The sequence below is a fragment of the Phocoena sinus genome, chromosome 20 (genome assembly GCF_008692025.1).
Source record: "Phocoena sinus isolate mPhoSin1 chromosome 20, mPhoSin1.pri, whole genome shotgun sequence".
NCBI classification, from domain to species: Eukaryota; Metazoa; Chordata; class Mammalia; order Artiodactyla; family Phocoenidae; genus Phocoena; species Phocoena sinus.
Window position 1 is genome coordinate 49,021,110 of NC_045782.1, and position 21,798 is coordinate 49,042,907.

General features: G+C 59.7%; 2 protein-coding genes across 8 annotated transcripts in view; one reads left to right on the forward strand and one right to left on the reverse strand.

Annotated features, from left to right (window-relative positions):
* Positions 1 to 6,131, forward strand: part of RBFOX3 (RNA binding fox-1 homolog 3) — an 80,286-nt gene extending 74,155 nt beyond the window's left edge. The window contains exons 9-12 of one of the 4 annotated variants that reach the window (XM_032616707.1): positions 368 to 407; positions 1,317 to 1,378; positions 2,336 to 2,414; positions 6,054 to 6,131. In XM_032616707.1, the coding sequence (XP_032472598.1) occupies positions 368 to 407; positions 1,317 to 1,378; positions 2,336 to 2,414; positions 6,054 to 6,056 (184 nt within the window). In that variant the 3' untranslated portion in view covers positions 6,057 to 6,131. Of the gene's footprint in view, positions 1 to 226; positions 414 to 1,316; positions 1,379 to 2,335; positions 2,415 to 4,251; positions 4,297 to 6,053 lie in introns of those variants that run through there. The other 3 variants (XM_032616709.1, XM_032616706.1, XM_032616708.1) reach the window with 3 other exon arrangements.
* Positions 6,132 to 10,123: 3,992 nt separating this feature from the next.
* On the reverse strand, positions 10,124 to 18,791 carry ENGASE (endo-beta-N-acetylglucosaminidase). 4 transcript variants are annotated; one of them, XM_032617574.1, is made up of 14 exons: positions 18,660 to 18,791; positions 17,913 to 17,980; positions 17,566 to 17,767; positions 16,423 to 16,571; positions 15,463 to 15,620; positions 14,812 to 14,960; positions 14,384 to 14,549; positions 13,367 to 13,470; positions 12,928 to 13,036; positions 12,558 to 12,748; positions 12,042 to 12,190; positions 11,483 to 11,588; positions 11,099 to 11,213; positions 10,124 to 10,890 (listed from the first exon to the last, which is right to left on the reverse strand). In XM_032617574.1, the coding sequence occupies exons 1-14, from the start codon at positions 18,779 to 18,781 to the stop codon at positions 10,471 to 10,473; spliced, it is 2,208 nt and encodes a 735-aa protein (XP_032473465.1). In that variant the 5' UTR covers positions 18,782 to 18,791; the 3' UTR covers positions 10,124 to 10,470. The 4 variants fall into 4 exon arrangements, with proteins under 4 accessions (XP_032473465.1, XP_032473464.1, XP_032473467.1 ...); XM_032617573.1 differs by having other exon boundaries at positions 11,483 to 11,591; XM_032617576.1 differs by having other exon boundaries at positions 11,483 to 11,591; positions 18,656 to 18,701.
* Between the last annotated feature and the right edge of the window lie 3,007 nt (positions 18,792 to 21,798).

Here is a 21,798-nt window from a genome sequence, read left to right on the forward strand (position 1 = left end):
ATGCTTTAATGGGTGGTGGTCGGCCCTGGAGCTCAGTGGGCCTTCTCTAAGCCCTCCCTGGTCCGTTCCCCGGGGCCCGGTGCCCTCCGACCCTAATGGGGGGCAGGATGCAGCTGCCTGGGGTGGAGTAGGGGAAGGGTAAGCAAGGTGGGCCGACGGGCCCCTGGGTTTGTGGGAGAAAGGAGCTGACCAGCAAGGGTGTTACTCTATTGTTATACCAAAACAGGGCACTGGAGCAAACGCTTGTTAAAATGCCAGTCCCATGGGCAGGGCTGGCACCCTGCCCCCTCCCTCCTCAGCAGACACCGGAGCCGGCCTACCCCACCTCTCCAGCGTTCCCACCACTTTCTTGTCCGTTTGCTTCCAGGGTCGTGTATCAGGATGGCTTTTATGGTGCTGAGATTTATGTAAGTGTAGCCCCGGGGCAGGGAGGGTAGAATCTGGCGTTTCATATGTCTCAGTGAACAGTCAGTGTCTCCCACTCCCGGCCCCACTCCCCCCCCCCCCCCCGTCCTGGGAGCCCAGGGGGCGACCTCAGCACAGGTAAACCCGGGTTATCTGTGCTCAGGGTGCGAGTAGCAATGGATCCCCCAGCAGCCCGATGAGCCAGGCGTGTCTTCTCCGTTTCACAAGGTGTCAGTTGTATGATGGGGACAGTGGGTGAATCTCCCATATTCCTAACAGCATTGGGGTCACTGAGTGAGCCCCCATAGGCACCCTGTGTCCATTGCAGAGGCCAGAGAGAGACCAGGAGGTAGAGGCTCCAGGGCAGACCCCCTTGATGGGGTCCTGTCTCCTCTCTTCTTTCATGGGGCTGCACTTACTGCTTCCTCTAGCTCGGAGCCCTTGCTGACGACCCCCACCCCCACCCCACACAAGACCTCATTTCCATCCTGGGTGGTCGCCTGTAATTCAGCAATCCATTGGTCAGGGCTAAGACGTGGTCTGAGTTAATGCCCTTTGCCCTTGTCCCATCCCAGTGTCCAGGATAGCACCGAGTCTCCATACCCACCAGCATCAAAGTCAGGGGTACGCTGGCCTGGTGGCAACTCTGTGAGCACCTACTGTGTGCCAAAGCTTTGAACACAGCCAGACATATCATTGATGCTCACCCGTGCGTGTTGAACGCACAAATGGACGCATCAATGAATGAATGAATGAGGTGAACAGAAACCCCACCTTGAACCATGCCACAAAACCAGAAGCCAGGTGCCCCCAGGCCTGCACCAGCTACCCCTCACCTGGCCAAGATGAAGGTTGAAATGCTGTGTCCAGCCCACTAAGCCCGTGTGCCGTGTCCTCCCCTTACCCTGCAGGGAGGCTATGCCGCCTACAGATACGCTCAGCCCGCAGCAGCCGCGGCCGCCTACAGCGACAGGTACCCGCGGTGGGCGGGGGCGGGGAGAAGATGGATGGGTCGTCGGGCTGGGCTGGGACAGACAGGAACCCTCACCCACAACACTCAGGGCCTGGGGGTGCCTCCCTTTGGTGGACACAGGGTCTGGGCAAAGGAGAGCAGGTCCATGTGAGCTTGGAGACCCCAAGACAGCAAGCCCCAAACTTCTGTAATCACTTCCTGCCTGCAAGAGAGGGGAGCCTTGGGACCCCCGGGTTCTCGGGTAGCGGACAGCTCCTCTGATGCCCAGCCCTGGAGGCCTAACCCCCCTCCCCAAGCTCTGGAGGCCCAAGTGAGAAAGGTAATTAGGAGCGTTTGCTTCTGCTCAGGCACCCCTCTGACGCTTCTCAGCGCTCCCAGACCTGAAACCCTTCAACCCCGAGAAAGAAAGGCAGTGTGTGCACCTTGGGAGCAGAGGCCTCTGCCCACCTGAAAGCACACCCAGAGGCCCAAGGGGGGTTCTCTTTTGTTTTGAGGGCAGGTCTCGTAGGGGGGGCTGGCCTGTCACCTTTCCCTGTGGGCACTCGGCCTATTGGCTGCAGAGCTGCAGGCTGGGGAAGCGTGCGGGCTCCAGTACCGGCCAGGCGGTGGGCGCTTCGTGGAGGACAGCCATCGCATGCCGGCTCTGGCCTGGAAACCGCCCAGCCCTCCCTCTCAGGGGCAGGCGGCACCCTTGGACCCACACCTTCCTCGCAGCCTCACACTGTGTCTCAGCCTGTGGGTCTTGTCGGGGGCGCAGCAGGCCAGCGCTCAGGGTCAGCACTCGCTGGACGTGTTCAGAGAGTGACCGGCTGTGTTGCCTCCAAACAGGCAGGAAGAAGAAGGGGGCGTGCAGGGGAGGGAGGGGCCTTGGGGCGCCGTCTGGGAGGAGGCAGGAGACCTGCTGGCCCCCCAAATGCCCCGTTGCCCACACCCCACCCCCTGTGCTCACCTCCCCAGTTATGGCAGAGTCTACGCAGCTGCTGACCCCTACCATCACACCATCGGCCCCGCGGCGACCTACAGCATTGGAACCATGGTAAGGAGGCTGGGGCCTGGCTGCCCTGAGCCGTGACGAGACGGCTCGCGCTGCAGCCAGGTGTGTGGCGGGGGGCGGGTGAGCGGGCAAGCCCTTAGGGGAATGACCCAGCCCTCGGCCTGGTGCCTGGAAGACAGAGGCCTGGATTTGAGTTGGGGGAGGACTTGCCCCTTTGTGCCCTTGTGGAATTAGAGGGAGGCAGGTCTGCCCAGACAGTCGGCTGCCCAGTAGTGACGTCTGGTCGTCTGGGAAGAATTCTGGCGTGGCCCGGTTTTCTGAGCCCTGTAACGAAAGTCCCGTCCGGGCCTTCCGTTCCCCTCACCAGGAAAACCAAACAAAACCCTCCGGCAGAGGCTCCAGAGGCAGGCAGGGCCTCCACTTCCCCTCATGTGGGTGTGTCCGTGCCATGGTCCCTCTGTGTTCTGTCACCTCCTTGCTGTACCTTTTCTCACGTCGAGGTAGGGAACAAGGGCTACCTGCTGTTTCTCACCCAAGGCCCTGCTCCGTGGCCCGTCCGTGGCTCCGGCTGAGTCTGCAGGCCCTCTCCTGGGGAGATGGGGCCTCTGACCACGGGCCTGGGGCGGGACGGAAGGGGCGCACTCCTGGGCTTGCTGAGGCCGGAGGTGTGTGGGCCAGTGTGTGTGTGTGTGTGTGTGTGTGTGTGTGTGTGTGTGTGTGTGGATACAGCTGTGGCTGTATCCATACAGCCCAGCTCACTCTGTACCCCCAAATCTGCTTGCAGTGGACACCTACCTCCCAGGCCCATCCCACCCCCAACCCCAGGGGGTGTTACTGTCGGTTTTTAGCTAGCTTGGCATCCAGCATCAAAGATGAAAACATTTTTGTGGGGGTCAAGAGGGAGGAGGTTCAGAGACAATATGGATTTTTTTTTCATCTCCCTTGTTTTCGATTACTCCCTCCCAGTTTTTGTTTTGTCTTTTTTGATGTTTAACGAGCCTCAGACATCCCAGGCAGCCTGCAGTGACTGCTGGCAGCCATGGGGCCCAGGCCTCTGGGTGGGGGGCCCACACCCACTCCTGGATGGAGGCCCCAAAACCGTGGCTTGCAGGCCCCTTGGCTCCAGGATCGTAATTCACAGAGGGTTCCCTCTTTTTTCTTTTATTGATTTTTTTAAAGATTTTCTGTTTTTTCCCCCAACTTTTCTTCTCTGGCACTTGCCATTTTCTTCCTTTTTCTGGGGAAACTGGTGGGTAGGGCAGGAGGTTCCTGTGCAGGCCTCCCTGACCCAGGGGAGCCCAGGGGCACCGGAGAGCAACAGTGCCAAAGGCCTGTCCTCCCAGCAGGATGGAGGAGGCGCAGGGACCCCAGAAGGCCCCACGGAGCTGGGTGAGCAGATGCAGCCCCTCCTGGTAGAGCCAAGGCCCTGGGAACCCTGACAAGAGGTCCCTCCACCCTCCCGTGCCTGGAGGGGCTGAGTCCTGACCCCGGCAGCCCCGCTGGGCGCTGAGGAGGTGGGGCTTTTGCTCAGACCTGCCCCCCAGATTACAGATGACAGAGAAAGCGGGCAGGGAAGGGCCAGGCCTGAGCCAAGACAGTGGCCGAAAGACATCTCAAGCCTCGTTATCCAGAAGCACTGTGGCTGGTGACCCCAGCACCTTCCTGACCCCAAGACCACCACATCGGAAACAGGCCCAGGGCCCCTCCTGCTGCCATGACAACCAGCACCCATTCTCCCCAAGGCAGACCATGAGGCGGGCAGAAAACGGGATTTAGCTATTTCTCTTTTTGTTTTTCCTTATTTTTTTTTCTTTTTGCTTTTTCCCCCCCCTCCCAAAAGGCGGTACTGATTGGCTGTTTTTCATCTTTGATGTTGCAGGCTAGCCTCTGCCGAGGAGGGTACAGCCGCTTCACCCCCTACTAGCAAGAGGCCCAGCCCCTAACAGCATTCACACTGACTGCCTAGTACACACCAAACCCAGCAGTCCAAAACCAGGCACAGCCACCAGGAGGACAGTACGCCCCTCCCGGTCAGCGACACGCGCCGCTGACCTCTGCGACTCTAAGTCCATAGGTTTTACCTCCGGCCAACTGGTCTCCCCACCCCCCACGATGGCGTGTGTGTCTTTGACCCTGGTCACCCCTGTATGTCTGAAACCTTGGTTCCTATTTTGACTCTGTTGACGTTGTGCCCCCCCCCCAAGCCATTTCAGGTACAGTATGCACACAGTGGGAGGGGCTAGGCTGGCAGAAGACCCCTCCCCGAGAACTAGCAATAGAGCCCGAGAGGGCCATGCCCACTCCCCATGCCCCCGGGCTACAGAGCCACGGAAGACGCCAGCCCGGCCTCCCCAGGAAGCCACCCCAACCAGTCTGGGCCAGAGCCCCAGCCCCTCCCCCGGGGTTCAGGAAGCAAGGGGCTCCCGTTTGTCTGCCTCAGTCGGTGGGTTCCTAGCCTCTACAGTACTCCTCCCTCCCCATCGTCACCCAGCTTATCACAGGAGTAAGTGTCTCTGCCCTCTGTCCCCATCCAGCTAAACTAACATTTCTGATTAAACTTTATTGATGTTTCCTGCTGAAGTTGTCACAAGTCGTGCGGGAGCCCCACCAGCCTCAGGGGTTCCTTAGCCTCTGTTATAAGAAGGGAGAGCGTAGGGAGAAATTTCCCTGCCCCAGAGCCCAAAAGCGGTCCAGCCCTGCAGCGCCCGAGGGCCCTCCGCTCAGCCTGTCTGCCTCACCGCCCACAGTCTGTCCTCTCCAGCCACAGTTTTGAGATGGGGTCCCTGCCAGCCTGGCACCTGGGTCTGTGCAGCGCCAGAGTGCAGCACCATCTCCCCTTCCCCAACCTGAGACGTTCTTATCCAGGTACATTTCCGGAGGGGGAGTCTGAGTGAGAGAGCAGGGGAGGGTGGTGCCTGTCCTCCGGACTCCCTGGAGGAACAGTGCCCAGCATCCACTTGCCGTCCCGAGAGGCCTGGGGCTTAGCTCTGCTGCAGGGCTCTGGGGCCTGCAGGTGAAGCCGAGACAGCCGCGGGAGCTTTTGGAAGTTTCATACGCGGCCCTGGTACCTCTGCGACAGGAAAAAGTGGCAAGGACCCAGGAGGCCCAGGTTTCCTATGTGCCAGAGCTGGGCTTCCAGGGGTGTGGACGGCCAGCTAGAGGGTGCAGGTCCCCGCCAGCCAGGGCGTGAGCCTCCGCCGACTCCACCAGCACATCTGTCCTGGCTGGTGGAGTGGGAGGTCACACGCAGGGTGCCCAGCCAACTCACCACCACTGCCCAGAGCACCTTCTCAGCTGCCTCATTCCAGACCCCCACGTGGCCCATGCAGCGTCATCCACCCACCATGCCCTGGCCTCTGCCCTCATCTGCGCCGAGCAGCCAGACCCTGCTCACCCAGGTCTTAGCAGAGTCCACCAGCTGCGTCTGCCAGCTGCGCTTATCCCTGCTGCCCTGTTCTGCCCCCACCACCAGCCGTGCCCTCTCTGCCCTGGAGGCCGGAGGTCTGCATTAAATTCCCTTACGCAAGATGAGGGGGCTCCTGAAGCTGGGAGTGGGGCCGGTTTGGGGGCGCCTCCTCTCTTCCCTCCTGGCACCCGGGGTCCCGGGTCCCGCTGCCCCGGCAGCACGCCTGGCCAGTGCTCCTGTGAGCTGCAAGTCGCGCCTTTCTGTTTCTGTTGTAGTGAAAGCTTCCACCGTTTCCTTCTTGGACCATGAAGGGCAAAAACAAAAAAAACACAAAAAAATCACAAAACAAAAAACAAAACAAAAAAAGATGTTCAGATCCAAGCAGCAAAACAGCCAACCAAACCGAGAAGCATCCACCGCGTCCGAGTCCGCGAGCCCGCGAGCCATCGCACCACAGCGAGGGAGCAGGTCCGCGGCCCCCGGCCGCCGGCAGCGCGCTGGCAGGAGGGAGGCGGGAGGGGAGGGACTCCGTTTTCTACCACGTCTTCCTTCCGGGCCCCACTCGAGGCAGCGTGGGCCAGCGGCGAGCGGCTGCAGGCCTAAGCAGGAGGAGTGGCCAGCAGGACTCGACCTTGGCTGCCGACTGTGCCAGCGGAGGGACGGCTGGGCGGGCGCGGGGACGGGGGCTGCTTTTCATCTCGGGGCTTCGGCTGTGCCCAGTCACCCTGTGTCTTGCGCTCTGGGCCCCGGCTACCCCTCCTGCCGCGCCGCCAACACCTGTGTCCTGCGAACCTGGGGAGGAGTTTGCAGCCACTGGAGGCTGTCCAACCAGCAGCCCTGGGGTCCGACCTCAACACCAAGGGCTGATATGTTTCCAGAACTACAGGGCACCCAGGCCCCCTCCCTCCACATGAGGGGGCTCTGGCTGCCCAGCCAGGGGTGAGGACCTTGAGGCCGAGGTCTTGTTCTGACTGGTCGTTTCTGGTTCCCTTTCTGGAGAACCTGGGCCTGGTCCAGGAGAGAGAAGGTCAGCCTCGCGCTGCAGCTGGGAAGAGCCCTCTGGCCTCCGCCCTGCAGGGCCCAGTCCTGCAGAGAGGAACAGAGGGACGGGCCGGCACCTGGCTGCACGGCGAGGGTTCGGGTCACGGTGCTATGGGTCTGGACGGCACGTCCAAGCAGGGAGAGCCAGGGGTGGGGGAAGGCCTGGTGGGTCCGCAGCCCCCTCCCCTGCTCCCGGCTCAGGTCCTAGAGTCATGGGGGCAACAGACGGCAGGCAGCAGGGAGGAGCCGCTGGCCAGGCAGGGAGAGCTGGAGTCGGGGGAGCAGCAAAAAAACAACAAAAGATGTAGTCTCCCAACATGGCTCCACTGTCTCACGAAACTTTAAAAGGAAAAAAAATACACCTCACTTTATATTCAGCATCAGCTCCTGAAGCTACTGAGATGAGGCTCCTTTTCTATTCCCGTTGTACATAGCCCCGCCCTGCCTCCGGCTTCGTCCTCTGTACAGGCCCCTCCACCCTCTGCTGTTCTCGACCCTTTTCTTGCAGCAGCTCCACCCCCGGCCCTGCGCCCTCCCACCCCTCTCGACCCCGGGACTGCAGCCAGGCCCCAGGCTTCCTTTCTTACCATTCTGTATGCTTCCAAGGTGTGACCATTCAAAACAACCGCATTATTATTATGAAGATTATTAATAAAGATTTTTCTTCAAACCAGGACAACTCTTTTTGATTTGCCAGCTCCCGGGCACAGAGGGTAGAGGGCACAGAGGACCAGGACGCCCACTGTGGGTGGCCCCAGGACGGGCAGCTCCTCCCAGGAAGCCAGATGGCCAGAGGGGAGTCAGAAGACCCTATGGGAGACAGTCCAGAGCCCCCATGCTCTCCTCCAGACTGCCATCTCCCCATCCCATCCCAGGAGTCTGGAGGCAGGGCTCACACGTGCTCCCCGCAGCCTTGCCCTGTCTACCCTGCGAGCAAGGTCTGTGACGTTACCAGCAGAGTCTGGGGCAGAAGGGCCCCCCGGCCCCACCAGCTGCTGAGTGGTGGCCGCTCCACATGTGTGCCTGATGACCGGTGGGGCAGACATCTGAATACAAGAGGGCCGGCTGGGCAGTTGAGGCTGGTGCTCTCAGGGATCTTGCCCACACCACTGGCTCTGCCTGTGTGCCGGGGCCCAGCCGTGGTCCCAAGGAAAGGAGCTGCCTGAAGGTAAGCCCACTGCTCCACCCCGGGTGTGAGTCCCCAGCCCCGGCGCAGTGGGGTGGAGGACAGTGGCCGCCATCCTCAACTCCCAGCCAGAAGAGGAGGGAGAGCTGGGAAGGGAAGCAGCAGAATCCAGACCAAGAGCCTGAAAGCCTTGGGCTGGGGGCTGCGATGGGGGCGGACTCCAAAGCCGAGACGCGCTGTCCGCCCCACGTCTCACCAAGACCTGCGTTCTTCATTTTTCACAGCGTCGGATCATTTATTTCGGAGCGATTACACACGCCAGAGGGGCACAGGCTTAAACGCCGACAAATTATTTTCCTGCTTACGAGCCTTTACCGTCGGTGGGACTGGGGACCGTGCTCCTGGGAAGCTGGGGCTGTGCGATCCCGCAGCACGCCATGCTCTGCTAAGCCCCCTTTTTTCTAATTGCTTGCGCGCCAGACTGTGAGAAAATAATTGCCACTATAAATTTTCCCTCCTTCTCTGCATAAAATATTCGGAAAACCAGCACTTAAAAAAAAAAAAGCCTCCTGAAATAAGAGCAGCGGGGCATGACAGCTGTGCTGCGCACTTCCGGGTGCCCGGTCCTGCCCCCCACCTCTGGGAACTGGGGTGGGAGGAGCCAGGAGCCCCCACCCCAGTTCCCCCAAGTTCAAAATTGGGGGGGGGACTCAAAGCATGCCAGGGGGAGTCAAGGGAGCGGTTCCCCAACCCCGACAGTCTCCTGACGCTCCAGATTCACAGGGAGAATCTGGGGTGCTGGGAGACCTGTTCAGGGTCAGCCAGTGGAGGTGTCTTCCTGGCCCGCAGGAACCCTCTTCCCCCGTCTCAGACAAACCTATTCCCATCCTGGGGCTGAGCTGGGCCACACGCGTGGGGCATGAAGAGTAAAACGTTCCCAATTAGGAAAGACGTAGAACCAGAGGTCCTGCGTCGGGCTGGGAAAAGGGCACGTGGGCACTCATGAAGCAGGGCAGGTGGAGACAGAGGCAAACGTCGGCCCCGGAAGGAGAACCCCTCCGTGTCCTGCGGTCCTCTCCGAATTCCGAGGACCAGGATGGCTGCTGTGTGGCTGCACTGCCGCCTGGCGGCCACTTCCTTCACTGCGGCGTAAAAATCAAGTCTGCTGACCCTGCGTGACACAGGGGGCCAACCCTCCAGCTGGGAGGTCACCCCAGAGGGTCCTGGCCCTTGGCATCGTCCACATCGAGTAGCACAGGGGGAGGACAAGAGGAACAGGAAAGTAACCCCCATCGTTGGCCTATGAGGCCTGGGGGTGAGAGACCCCAAGAACGAGGGGCTGACGGCCTTCGTCAAAGGGTCAGGGCACAGCCCACTCAAGCCTGGAGAGGGCAGGGGAGCAGGGTTACCCAAAACTGCGGGGTCAAAAGACCCCTCCCGGGAAGCCACCGCAGTGGCCCAGGTGTCAACAGGGGAGCTGTGTGGCTGGAGAAGCCATCTCCGGGCTCGCCTACCCGCCTCCTCCCCGTGCAGAGCGCTGGGCAGAGGAAGGAGGGAGGTGCGGGGAGAGAGAAGGAAGCGGGAGGAAGGGGCCACAGTGGGGCGGGCCGCCGTCCCGATGCCTTGATGCTCTGGACTAACACCTGCTCAAGGGAGCAGCGGAGCCGGAGGGTGTGACGGAGGTGGCCCGGAGCCCGCACCCAGGGCTGGGGGGCTGCTGGGTGCCCCCCAAGGGCCTTCCTGGGCCCTGCCCGAGCTCACTGGCTCACCAGCTTGCACCTACGACCCGGAAGAGACGAAGCAGGACACAGGGCCGATGGGAATGCTAGGAAGTGGCTCTGGCTCAGGGGGACGGTAAACTGGGAAAGCCAGGACACGAGGTGGTCTGGCTCGGGTGCCTGCCCTGCCTGGGGCTGGTGTGACCTGGCGCAGCGTGGCTTGGGGCTCCCATTCCTGGGGAAGAGGTCTCCCGGGGACACCCTCTCAGCATTTGCAGGGGCTACTGTTCCTGAGCTACTGGCCCCCCCCACCCCGCTGCTCTCCTCCCCCATTGGGGCCCCTCTATCTCATTCCCACCCTTGGAAGCGCCTCAAGGCCCTACTCCGAGGCCCTCTCGCCACAATTAAGCTCGCTTCTAATCGTCCCAACTGCAGGAATAAAAAGTCACCACTGTCAGCATAAGCGTCTTTCAGCCTATTAGGCAATTCCCTTTATGGAATTTTCTAGATTAAATTTCCCCAAACCTTTTCACTTGTACCCGGAAACTGTATACTATGGAGAGGGATTAGACAAAAATCGGGGGGTGGGGGGGGATCCATTCACCGCTGGAATTATCAACTCAGCAAACTGACTTCTCAGTTTTCCTATCCCAATGCCCCAACGAAGAGCCACAGCCCACAGCCTTCCGGGGCCCGTGATCTTCTGGCCCAGCCCTCGGGACCCGGGCCTTCCCCGCACACGGGTGAGGCCCCAGTGCGGAAGAAGTCTTATCCTTGAGGTGGGAGACTCTGTGCTTTAATGGTCGCTCATGTGCGGGGCGTGGAGTACAGCATGGCCGCCCTGCCCCACTCGGCCCGCGGCACCAGAAACCCCTCCTTGGGGATGGGCTCCACCAGGAACTCCACATGGCCATCCCGGCCAGGCTCTGCGGGTGCCACTGCTAGGTCCACTATCCGATACCGGTTGACAAAAGCCAGGCCCAGGAGCGTGGGCTTCTCTGGCTCCGACAGCCCCCTGCAAGGAGAGTCACCTCCTGACCCTCGGCAGCAGTGGATCCGGAAGCATCGGACATGAGGGAGGAGGTAGGCCCAGTGCAGAGTACAGCTGAGCCAGAGCCCAGCGGGGCCGCTCTCCCCCTCGGAGGCGGCCGGCTGCCAGCGCACCTGCGAGACAGTCACGGCCTGCACCTGAGGCAGAGGGGTCAGCAGGCTATTGGCATCCACCACCTGCCAGAAGAGAGAAGGCTCAGCACGGCCCGAGAGCCCAGGGCTGGTTGGAGGGCGCCTGGCCCTGCAAGGTCCACCCCCCACACCTCTGCCCCAATCCCCCCGGGCCAGCGGAGGCAGCAGGGGGGCGCTCGGCCTCATCTGCAGCCGGACAGATGCCCCAGCCGAGCCCCAGCCGAGCCCCAGCCGGCTCCCTGAGATCCCTCACCTGGATCTCTCCAAGGCGACAGACGAAGTTCTCCTCCTCCTGGCTGCCCGGAGGCCGGGAGAAATTAACGAAGAGCGCCTGCAGGAGGCAGCCCCGCAGATTCACTTCGTAGCAGCTGGGAGAGGCAAACAGGCCGGTCACAAGGGGCCTCAGCTCGGCACCTTCAGACTGGCTGCTCAGAGGCCCCGAGCCACAGGGAGCTCCATCCCAAAGTGGGTCTTGCCGTCTTGTGTCACTGAGCTGCCTGAAATCCGAGGGGTCGGCCCAGGGCCCCTCCATTCCCACCAGTTCTGGGGTTTCTCAGTGGACGGCCCTCACTCTTCAATCCCCACCCCAGCGTGGCCATCCCCAGCGGGGGATTCAACAGGAAGGGGAGGGACTCACCGCTGGACCCAGCCCCCGCTGAGCTGCTGGCCGCAGCGGCCCACCCATTTGGCCAGCTTGGTCGGGGGCACCCGGAGGGGTCGGGGACTGCGCCTTGAGCTCGTTTCTGCTGGGGCAGGAGACACAAGACTTTAACAAGGAGAGTCCAAAGGAAACCGCACTGGGAGGTGTCACTGAATCGGGAGCCGGGGGCCCAGCAAGACTCCCTGGTGGCCCCAGGTGCTCTCGGCCCGATGGGCTGAGGCCTCAGGAGAAGGGGAACAGGGAGGAGAGGAGGAAAACTCAGGGATGGATGACCAGGACTGGCCCGTGGACATCCTCGCTCTCAGGGCGCAGCTGGCACGAGACCCCCCATGGGAGCACACCTCCAACCCGCACCGCAGGGCCACAGCCCAGAGGTTCCAGCTGAAGGGCGAAACTCCCTGTCCAGGCCTGGACCACAGCAGTGCCCCCAACCCCAGCTGCCCCCGCACCCCATGCAGTTTTCTAGCTTCCTCCTCCCCGAGACGTCCCCTGAGAAGGCAGAGGCCTGTAAGGAAGGAAGGAGCCATCCCCTCACCGCTCAGCGACGAGATGCCTCCCACGTGACAGCTGCCTGCGTCCCCCGTGGTGAGCTCCAAAGCCACCCCCACAGCCGAAGGTCCTTCTAGCTTGTACACCATGGACAGGAAAACCTTGGGCGGCACTGGGACCTGCAGGGAGAATAACCTGGAGGAGGAAGGTCCTGTGATGAGAGGCCACAGGGAAACTGCTGGGAAGCGGGACTGTTCCGGGTCCCGTCCGCCAACTTCTCCCTCCAGGACGGGGAGGGGGAGCGGGCTGCCCGCGAGGCCAGCCTCAGGTCTGCGAAAGGAAAATGCACACAAGAATGTGCAGGTAGCTGACGCTGCTCTCCTGGACACTCAGAAGCGGTGACGATGGTAAACTGTATGTTACGTGTTCTTCACACAATAAAACAAAACCCCGGCTCTGTCCTCACTCTGGCCTCTGCTGCCCACCTGCCCAGTTAGGCGACTGACATGGATGATGGGGGAAGATGACAGGCCCTACGTCTCAGCCCCACTCACTCACCTACCTCACAGACACGTTTCCAACCTCGGGCGGAATCAGCCCCCGGATAAGCAGAGAGCTGCCCCCGTTCCAGGCGTCTTCCAGGCAGCAGTGCATCTTCACCCAGCCCCGTCCGTCCCCTTCCAGCCTGTGCTCTCCAAACAGGGGCTGGATTTCCTGGGCACTCAGGTGGTACCAGGGCCCCACGGCCTCCTCCTGAAGAAAGAGACAGAAGTGGAGGGAGGGCAGGGGGCAGACGGAGCCGTCACACCCAAGGCCCCCCACACCGGTCCCAGGTGAGGACCAAAGACGAGAGAGAAGGCAGCCCCTTCGCCAACATGCGGCACATCCGGGAAGCCCCTCGCCCCCGGCCACCCAGCACGGGACCCACGCACCTGGCCATAACAGACTCTTCGAGTTCCCATGCCCAGGCAGAAGGAAGTGACAAAGGGCAAGGAGCAGATGCTGTGCGTGGGCAGATAGCGTTCCAGCAAACTCCAGAACCTGCGGAGAAACGCACGGAGGCTCAGGTCCACAGAGGGCTCCGTGATGCCCTGAACTCACTCTTGCGACTCCAGTCTTTCTGGCACCCCTTCCCGAGTGACCGCAGCCCCCCACTGCAAGCCTGCAGGAAGTGGTCCCTTGGGGTCCCCAATCTTTGTCCTTCCTGCATAACTAACTGGTCTCCACGACCCCCAGGAGCAGCCAGGGCAGCTGAACCCTTTGCCCTGCCTTAACCCCACCCCCAGGGGAGCAAGGCCAAAAGCTGGCAAAATCACCTGAGACCCTCCCTGCCATTGGCCACACTCAGGCCCCGGGACACACAGGACTCACTTGTCCTGGTTCTGGAAGAAATCCCCCTTCTCCAAACACTCGTACACCCAGCCAGGTGCGAAAAGAGCCACCGAGAACCCGTGCTTCCGGATCAGCTCCAGTGACTAGGGAGACAGCAGTTAGGGAGATGCCCCCGTCCCAGCAACCAGCGTCCACGCATGGCGATGGGGGGTTTGGGGAAGCCGGGAGCCTGGAAAGGGAGGCAGGAGCCCCAGCGCCACTCCGGGCGTTTAGGGCTCGCCCCTGCAGTTCTGCAGCCGCCCAGAAGAGGGCGCGGGCGGCGGGGAGGCGCAGAGGGGAATGTCCGAGGGGCAGGGGCCAGCACGGGGGGCGACCACGGGATACACGTCTCTCTCTCACTACACTTCACACTATATTATCAGCCTCACAGGGGGCGGAGAGAATCTTCAGTTATTGGATTAAATGTATTCACTTAAAGCTTAATTAATGAGTTGAGAACGTCCCCACGGCGCCCGGGGACAGGCTGATTCCCCACTTATCCCACACCAGGTGCAGCAGCCCCCGCGGGCCCCTCTTCTCTTTTCTCACTGCTGACACCGCCTGCCTCGCCAGAAAAACCTCACTAGTTATCAAACCAGCAGTTCCCGAAACTGTGGGAGTTTCACCTCAGTCCTTCGCCCTGGGCTAAGGAAACACCAAAATATGCCCCCCGGCTTGCCTCTCGAGTCCCCGTTCTCGCTTTACAATGCTAGCTCAGTGCCCTGCAAAGCACGTAGTCCAAGAGGAAGTAAAAGCTACAGGTGAGACCAGCAGTCGGAAGAGGTGCTTTGGACATTAACACCTAGGTAAAAACGGTACCATCTGACTGTAGAAATGGGCTGCAAGGTAGGATTTCAGGGCAGACCTTGTTTCTTGGTGCTTCAGTTTCCCCACTCTGGGGAGGATCACCGCTGCCTCTCTTTCCCTTGAGGTGCAGATGGCAATGAAAGGTCCACAAAGACAGCAGGCACCCGGGCCACTGCCACCACCTCCCAGGCCTCAAAGGCCACCACCCACCTTGTCCGTATGGAACCGGCCCCCGACGACATTGCCCCGGGCGAACACATCCACTCCCACGTACACGTCGGCCAGGCGCTCCCCAGCCTGCCCCAGCATCCGCTCCAGATGTTCCTCCCGCCAGTTATAGTTGGTGAAGAAGCCATCGCAGGAATCGAAGAAGACCCTGGGGGCGGCAAGGGTGGGCTGTAAAGCCCGGGCCTTCTCCCCTCAAGCACCTGCATCCGCTCAGCCCACAGACTGCGGCCAGTAAAGCTGGGCACGGCCGGGCTGACCAGGCGCTCCTTCTCTCTGGTGGTGCTCGGGGTGTCAGACAACTCTGCCCGGCCCTCACTTTCCCCAAGACAGCCATGCTGGCAACACCTCCGGAAGGCAGAGGGAGCTCCTGCCCCTGTCCAGGGGCCCAGGCCGCCCTCCTGCAGGCTCACCTGTTGTGCTCGTTGAGCTCATCCTGCCACGTGAGTTGCCCGCTGCTCACCACGCTATCATACCAGAGCACCAGGCCCCTGGGGACCTGTTGATGCAGCTGAGTGGTCAGGTACCGGAGGAAGTGGGGCACGTTCCCCACGGCGGCCAGCTGGAAACAGGGAAGGAGACAGACCTTCCGTGAGGCCCAGAGAGGTCTGTCGTGAGAAGCGCCTGGCACAGGACAGACAGGAGGACACTTAACCCCAGGAGCAAACGGGTCCTGGTCCCAGAAGCCCCTCAGCCCCACGGCTGCCGAGCAGAGGGTCCAGCCAGAGGTCCGACTTTCCGTTCTTTCTGAAGCAGGAAGGACATGGACACAGCAATCAGGAAACGATAAAACGCAATGAAAGGGGAGGGCGGCGTGAAGAGGAAGCCACACATGCGGCGCGAGCAAAGCAGAGGCCACCTTGAAGGAGCCAGAGAAGCAAAGCTCAGCGCGCAAGGTTTCTGGACACCGTGCTGGAGAACATCCATCTCCCTGTGAAGAGGCAGAGGCGTAGGGGCCGGCTCCAGCTGAGACGGAGGAAGTGCTGCCATAGCAGGGACCGGCCTGACGAGGCCGAGGAGTGCGATGGAGGGTCCCCACGGGGCACGGGGGCAGGTGTGCTCACACTCAGAGAGTTCTCGATGTTGATCAGCCAGCCATCGAATCGGAAAAACTGGGCAATCAGGACCAGCTGACGGGCCACCGCCTGGTATGAGCGCTCGTCCCCAGCCAGGAAGGCCTCACAGAGCCGCTCCCCTTCTTTCCATTCGGTGATGAAAGTCCCTGTGGGACGGGAGAGAAACAAGGTCGGGCCCAGGGATCATTTCCCCTCTGACCCAGCAGTTCCCAAGGTGTGGTTCCTGCACCAGCTGCGTCACTGTCGCCTGCAAACTTAGAATTTCAAATTCCCAGCATCCCCAGATATCAAATGAATCGGATCCCCTGGGGGCGGGGCCCCAAAATCAGTGTTAGACAAGCCAGTAAATGATTTGGATTCAGGAGAAAGCTTGAGGAGCACTGCTCTCCCCAGGGGTGGACCACCTACAGACCGTATCCAGCCCCCTACGTCTTTGTGTAAAAACGGTTTTACTGGATCACAGCCCAGCCCATTTGTTTGTCTATTGTCTGTGGGGGCTATTGTCTCTCTGGCAGTTCCAATAGTGACCCAGTGGCCTGGAAAGCTGAAAATATTTACTATCTGGTCCTTTCCAGAAAAAGTTTGCTTTTGCCTGTCCTAACCCATCAAGGCAGGTAAGGAGCTCTACCCACTAAGAAGTAGCCAAAGCCCAAGCCCTTTTCTTTTTTTTTTTTGCTGTACGCGGGCCTCTCACTGTGTGGCCTCTCCCATTGCGGAGCACAGGCTCCGGATGTGCAGGCTCAGTGGCCGTGGCTCAAGGGCCCAGCCACTCCGCGGCATGTGGGATCCTCCCGGACCGGGGCACGAACCCGTGTCCCCTGCATCGGCAGGCGGACTCTCAACCGCTGAGCCACCAGGGAAGCCCAGCCCAAGCCCTTTCATCACTGGGTCACCTGGAAGGTGTGCCAATGAGTCTGGCAGGGTTGGAGGCGGGTCCCTGGCTCTTACCCAGCACACAGACCCCATGCCTGTGGGCAGCGTTGGTCCAGCCTACCGGGGGGATGGTGACCATGTGATGGCTGAAGTACACAAAGATGTCGATGTACTGCCAGTGGTAGAAGGAATAGGGGTTCTGCGCGGCTGAGCCCTGAATAAACCTAGTGAAGAAAGAGAACAAAGTCAGGACCCAGAAACAGACAAGGACACGACGACCCCACAGTGAAAAGAGAGGGCAATGGCGAGTGAGTGAGGATTCTCTTCGGTTCCATCCGGTCGGCGCTAACGGCAAGCTTGCTGTGAGCCAGGCCCTGCCTAATGACTGGGCTGAGAAGCAGCACAGGCCACAGCCCGGACGTTGACAAGCTTGGTCGCAAGGGAAACGTTTTCACCAGGCCGTGCAGGTACCCCCCGCATGGGACCCGATGGACTGAGCGTGTTTAGCCTCAACAAACAGACAAACACAGGACAGAAGGAAAGAGACGGGGAGGGGCTCATACAGAGCTCCCGTGCCTGGGGTCCCACTCTATTCTGAGGTCAGCAGCTCCCCAGGACACGGCCTGCCTGCAGGTAAGGTTGGGGTTGACAACCACGTGAGCTACACCCGAGGTTACATCACCCGCCTCTGTCTGTACCTTGATGGCCAGCTCTGACTCAAGCCTTCCCAACAGTCGTCATGTCCAAGATTGTTTTATGGACGTTTAAGATCTCTAAGCTGACCCCGAAGCAACCTGGAGGAAGTGCCCCCGGCTGCGGGGGAGAGGGGGTGGAACGACTCCAGAGCCAGTGGGCCAAGATGGAAGGGAGCTCGAGTGAGGAGGATGAAGAAAAGAAATCAGCTGAAGAACCAAGTTTCTGGGCCAGGCCATCTGAAGAGGGTCCCGGCTGTGGTGCCCTCTCCAGCCTCCCAAACTTCAGATGCAGGTAGTCCCCAGAATCAAACAGTTTCAGAGCTGAAAGAGGCATCAGCTATTGCCTAATCCAGTGCCCTCTTCTTACAGACGAAACAAAGAGGCCTGAGTTCCTCTCCCAGGTGGTGGCAGTGTGGGCTGATGCCCCATCTCCTGACTCCCCATCCGGTGCTCCTTCTGCCACATGGCACGCTCCCGCCCCTCCATCCCCTCCGGCCAGGTGATGCCCTCGCAGTGTCCTCACTTGTCATCCAGGTACCCGCCCATCATGTCATGGCACATCAAAGTCCGGGGCCTCCTGCTGCTCAGAGGGGGCTGCCGACACTCGGGGGGCCCTAAGGCCACGTTAAAGCCGTCCTCCACGTTGGGCGTCCATGCCAAGAGTTCCTCCAGGGAAGACAAGTAAAAGCTGATGGGTTTGGTGGTGTCCTTGTCATAATATCGAACTGGTTCAGAGGAGGGAAACAGCGAGGCATCAGTCGAAATTATGGGATTAATAACAGAAAACTTGAGATGGGGAGGGGACAGCCCTGTCCAGAAGCTCCAAGAGTGAACATGGACACAAGTGTTCAGAGCCTCGGTCCTTCTCACCTGGCAAAGGGTCCGGGGTAAAACTGACCACTTCTCGAAAGACTGCTTCTTCTTGATCCTCTTCAATTCTAAGCAAAGAAGGAGTTAAATTTCTTTTAAATAAAAGGGTAAAGAAAAAGAGCACTTTGAAGCCAACAGACCAGCCCGCGCTTAGACATGCAGGGGGAGATGGCCTCGGGCTTACATTTTTTAATGCAAACTATGGAAACGTGCCTTTGCCCATTCTGTTCCCTCAAACTGGAACACCCTTCTGTCCATTCTCCACCTACTGAAATCCTCCACCTCCTCAAAGACCAGTTCAGATGTCCCCGCTCCAGGCACCAACCCCTTTCCTGCCCAGCATGGGCACGAATAATCCTAATTACACACGCTGGCCTGCCCTGAGCAATTAAAAATGCCACGCTCGGATCCTCTGCGCAGATCCACCGCCAGGGGTGGGAGGCACGATCAACGCATTTCGCAGATGAGGATGTCAAAGCTTCCTGCCAGGGCGCCAGGATTCCCAGCCTGGCTCGCTGCTGAGGTCGCATCCCGGTTCCGAGACTCTGTCCGTGCCTGCTGCTGTGCGGGCTGGGGCGGCGGGCAGGACCCGCCGCGGACAGGGGACTTGGGGGCCGAAGATTGCTGTCCTGCGCCTGGAGCTCCCAGCGCGCCTCCCGGGGCCTGGGCCGGGCGCCCATCGACCCTGGCCCCACTGCCCGGCCGCGGGACGGGGCCGCACGATTCGCCCACCGGTCTCTTACCCACCTCCTCTGCGGCAGCCGCCCGCCTGGCTGGGGATCCCGCTGCTCCTTCAGGGTCGCCGGCGCCCGCAGCCGCCGGCCCCGCCGCCGCGCAGCCGCCCGGGCCCGGGCGCCCGCGGCCTCCATGACGTTGCCCCGCCCGCGCCGCCCGGCAGCCCGGCTGCCGGCCAATCGCAGTCTGGAACCCGCCCCTGACACCGCCAGCCGGCCAATGGGGACTTCTCGGCGCTGATGCCCCGCCCCGACTGGGCTCCGGACAGACTCCCGGCTCGCGCCATGGGCTGGCTCACCTGCCGCCGGGCCTTTGTAGAAGAGGAAGGTCTGGGGGCGGGGCCTGTGGAGGGGCGGGGCCGAGGCGAGGGGCGGGGAGGGGGCGGGGTCTGAGCCCAGGGCTCCGGAAAGCACCTTTGTACCAGTTCTGGCCTCGCCGGCCTCCTTTTTCAGATGAGCGATCTCCCGAAGGTCACAAAGTCAGTAAATTGTAGAAGCGATATCTGAACTCAGTTCGTCTAATCCCTATTCAAAGATAATTTTTAGAAAAAGGTGAAATAATAATTCTCATTCAGGTATAAAAATAGACAAATGTTAAAGACTGTCCTATTCGTTAATCAGAGAAGGAACCAGACAGGTATTATAACTAGTTCAAAAGCGAATCAAAAAAGAGAGCCTTTTATAGATCAGGAATATTGAAATGAGAACGTTAATAGAGGCAGAATGAGTTTTTCCGCAGGAGTGGGGGGTGGGCAAGATCACTGAACGTCTGGACAAGACAATTTACACGTTGTAAAGATGATAAAAAGCTAGAATCAGATTAAGTGGTACAAACTACTGTGTATGTATAAAATAAATAAGCTGCAAGGATATAGTGTACAGCACAGGGAATATAGCCAATATTTTATAATAACTATAAATGGAGCATAACCTTTAAAAACTGTGAATCACTATGTTGTACTGAAACTTATATAATATTGTACATCAACTATACCTCAACTTTTTAAAAAAGCTAGGATCAGATAACAGCAGGATGTGTAGTATGTAGACAATGCATAGTTTCCACTGAAGCACAAATTTTTTTCTACACCCCCAAATCTGCAGGGCCCCAAGCCCACAGGGCCTGGAGGTATCTCAGATGTGGCACCTCCCCAGCATCTTGGGCACAGAGGGGTTCCCAGCGTGTGGAGTGTGAGGAGAAGCGTCTGGACTCAAGGCTGGGCCCCGCAGGGCTGAGTTTGGGCCCGCCCAAAGCGCCCCTCACCCAGCCCCCAACACCCCTTCGTACAGCCGGGAGTGTCCTGCTGCCCAAGCCAAGTTGAGTGGGCCTCTGTATTATCACTGCAGACTTTGAACTTTATGAGGCCCCAAGCTTCCATAAACCCTGAGAGTGGGGAAAATGACTAGGCTGTGGAATACGTATCCCGGCCATGCTGCAAGGGAAGACAGGGCCCTCGGGAGCAGGCGGCAGCGATCACAGGGAGGACAGGGACTGCAAAGCCCTGGGAAGTCTGCCTTGAGAAGGGGGCGCAGGGTCAAGACCCCCTCTGGCTGTGCTCAGGGGAGCGCAGAAGATGTGGAGTCTGCATTCGATCTGCATTTAAGCCGCTTGCCTGCAGCTTAGTGGTAAAAATAAACTTGCCATCCTCAGAACTCAAACATAGTTCTTAGAGATCCCTTAGGGTAATGCTCAGTCTCTGGGGGGAAAAATACTCGGGCCTCCCTTCCCTGCTCCTCTTGGCAGTGTTGTCCTCTGGTCTGGGGGAGCAGGGAAGTTTAAGTCACCCTGCACACCCTCCCCAGAGCAGCAGGGAAGACTCTGGTCTGTGGCCTCTGCCTTGGCCCCTGCTTTGCCGCCTGCCCTGCAGGTCCCTGTGGCTCCTGGTCTCAAGATCCTTGTCCTGGGTCAGGGCGAGCCTGGAGGTCCGCACGTTTGCCTTGAGCTCACGCTGGTCCCGCTGGGGCTCCACACCCCTCCAAAGCCTGGCTAGGCCCCCTAAAACCCTCACTTTGTAGCGTTTCCAGATAAAGTACAGGACACCCAATTAAATTTGATTTCCAGATAAACAACAAATGGAAACGGGACATGATTATACTATGCAATTCTTTCTCATTTACTCGAAATTCAAAGTGAACTGGGATCCTGAGTTTGCTAAATCTGGCAGCCCTACCTGTGAATCTTCGCTGCAGCCTTGCTGCAGAGCCCCCTTGCCCCGCCATGGGGGCCCCACCGACACCTCCTGGCTCTGTCCATGCCAGCACAGGAAGCCAGGTTGACTCGGGAACCTGAGCCTGGGGACCTCCCCTGCCTGACCGACCAACTGTGCCACCGGCTTGATGCTGCGCACCTCGTGTTTCCTGCACTGGCTGCCACGTCTGCCCCTCGGTTGGGCCCAGCGGAGACCTGGACTCACACCTGCTTGCTTTGCCTTCCTCCACTCTCTCCCTTCCGGCCTCCACAGTCTCCCAGGGCCAGGAGCGAGAACCAGGTCACCTGCTCCACAGGCTTCATTGTTCATATGCTGAAGCGTGTGGCAGCAACAAATTGTCCCCAATATCTCTCCTCCCCTTGTACTTTAGGGAGAGAAGCCCATGTTTTAGCTGGCAGCTGGCTGCTGGCTGCCCAGACGAAGACAACATCCCCAGCAGTTTAGAGGGGCCTGGCGAGCACATTCTGGTTTCCAGATGAGGATGGAAGTCACACTGGCAATTCTGGCTGTGCCTGCAAAACAAAGGAATGCGCCCCCCACTTTTTCTTCCCTGCTTTCGGCTGGTGGTCAGGTGGGTGTGAGATGTGATGGTAGGCACTGCAGCAGCCGTCTGAGACTGTAAGACAGAAGCCACATTGGGAGGGCATGGAGCAACCAGAGAGAAGGGGCCTGGCTCCCCCAGTGGCACGGACCACAGTATTGCCCTGGACTGCTGGTGTTTGAATTCCTATGTAAGGAAGATAAACTACAGTCTGATTTAAGCCGATAGTATTTTGGTAGCCGAATCTAACTACGACAGGGAGAGGACACAGGAATTTAGAAAAACCTCTCAAAATAATAGCCTGCCTTGCAAGGCTGTTATTGGTTTTTGCTTGTTTGGTTTTTGTTTTGGGGGGGCTTTTTCTTCAAAATCTTATTAATTATTGTTCCTCAGTGCATTCC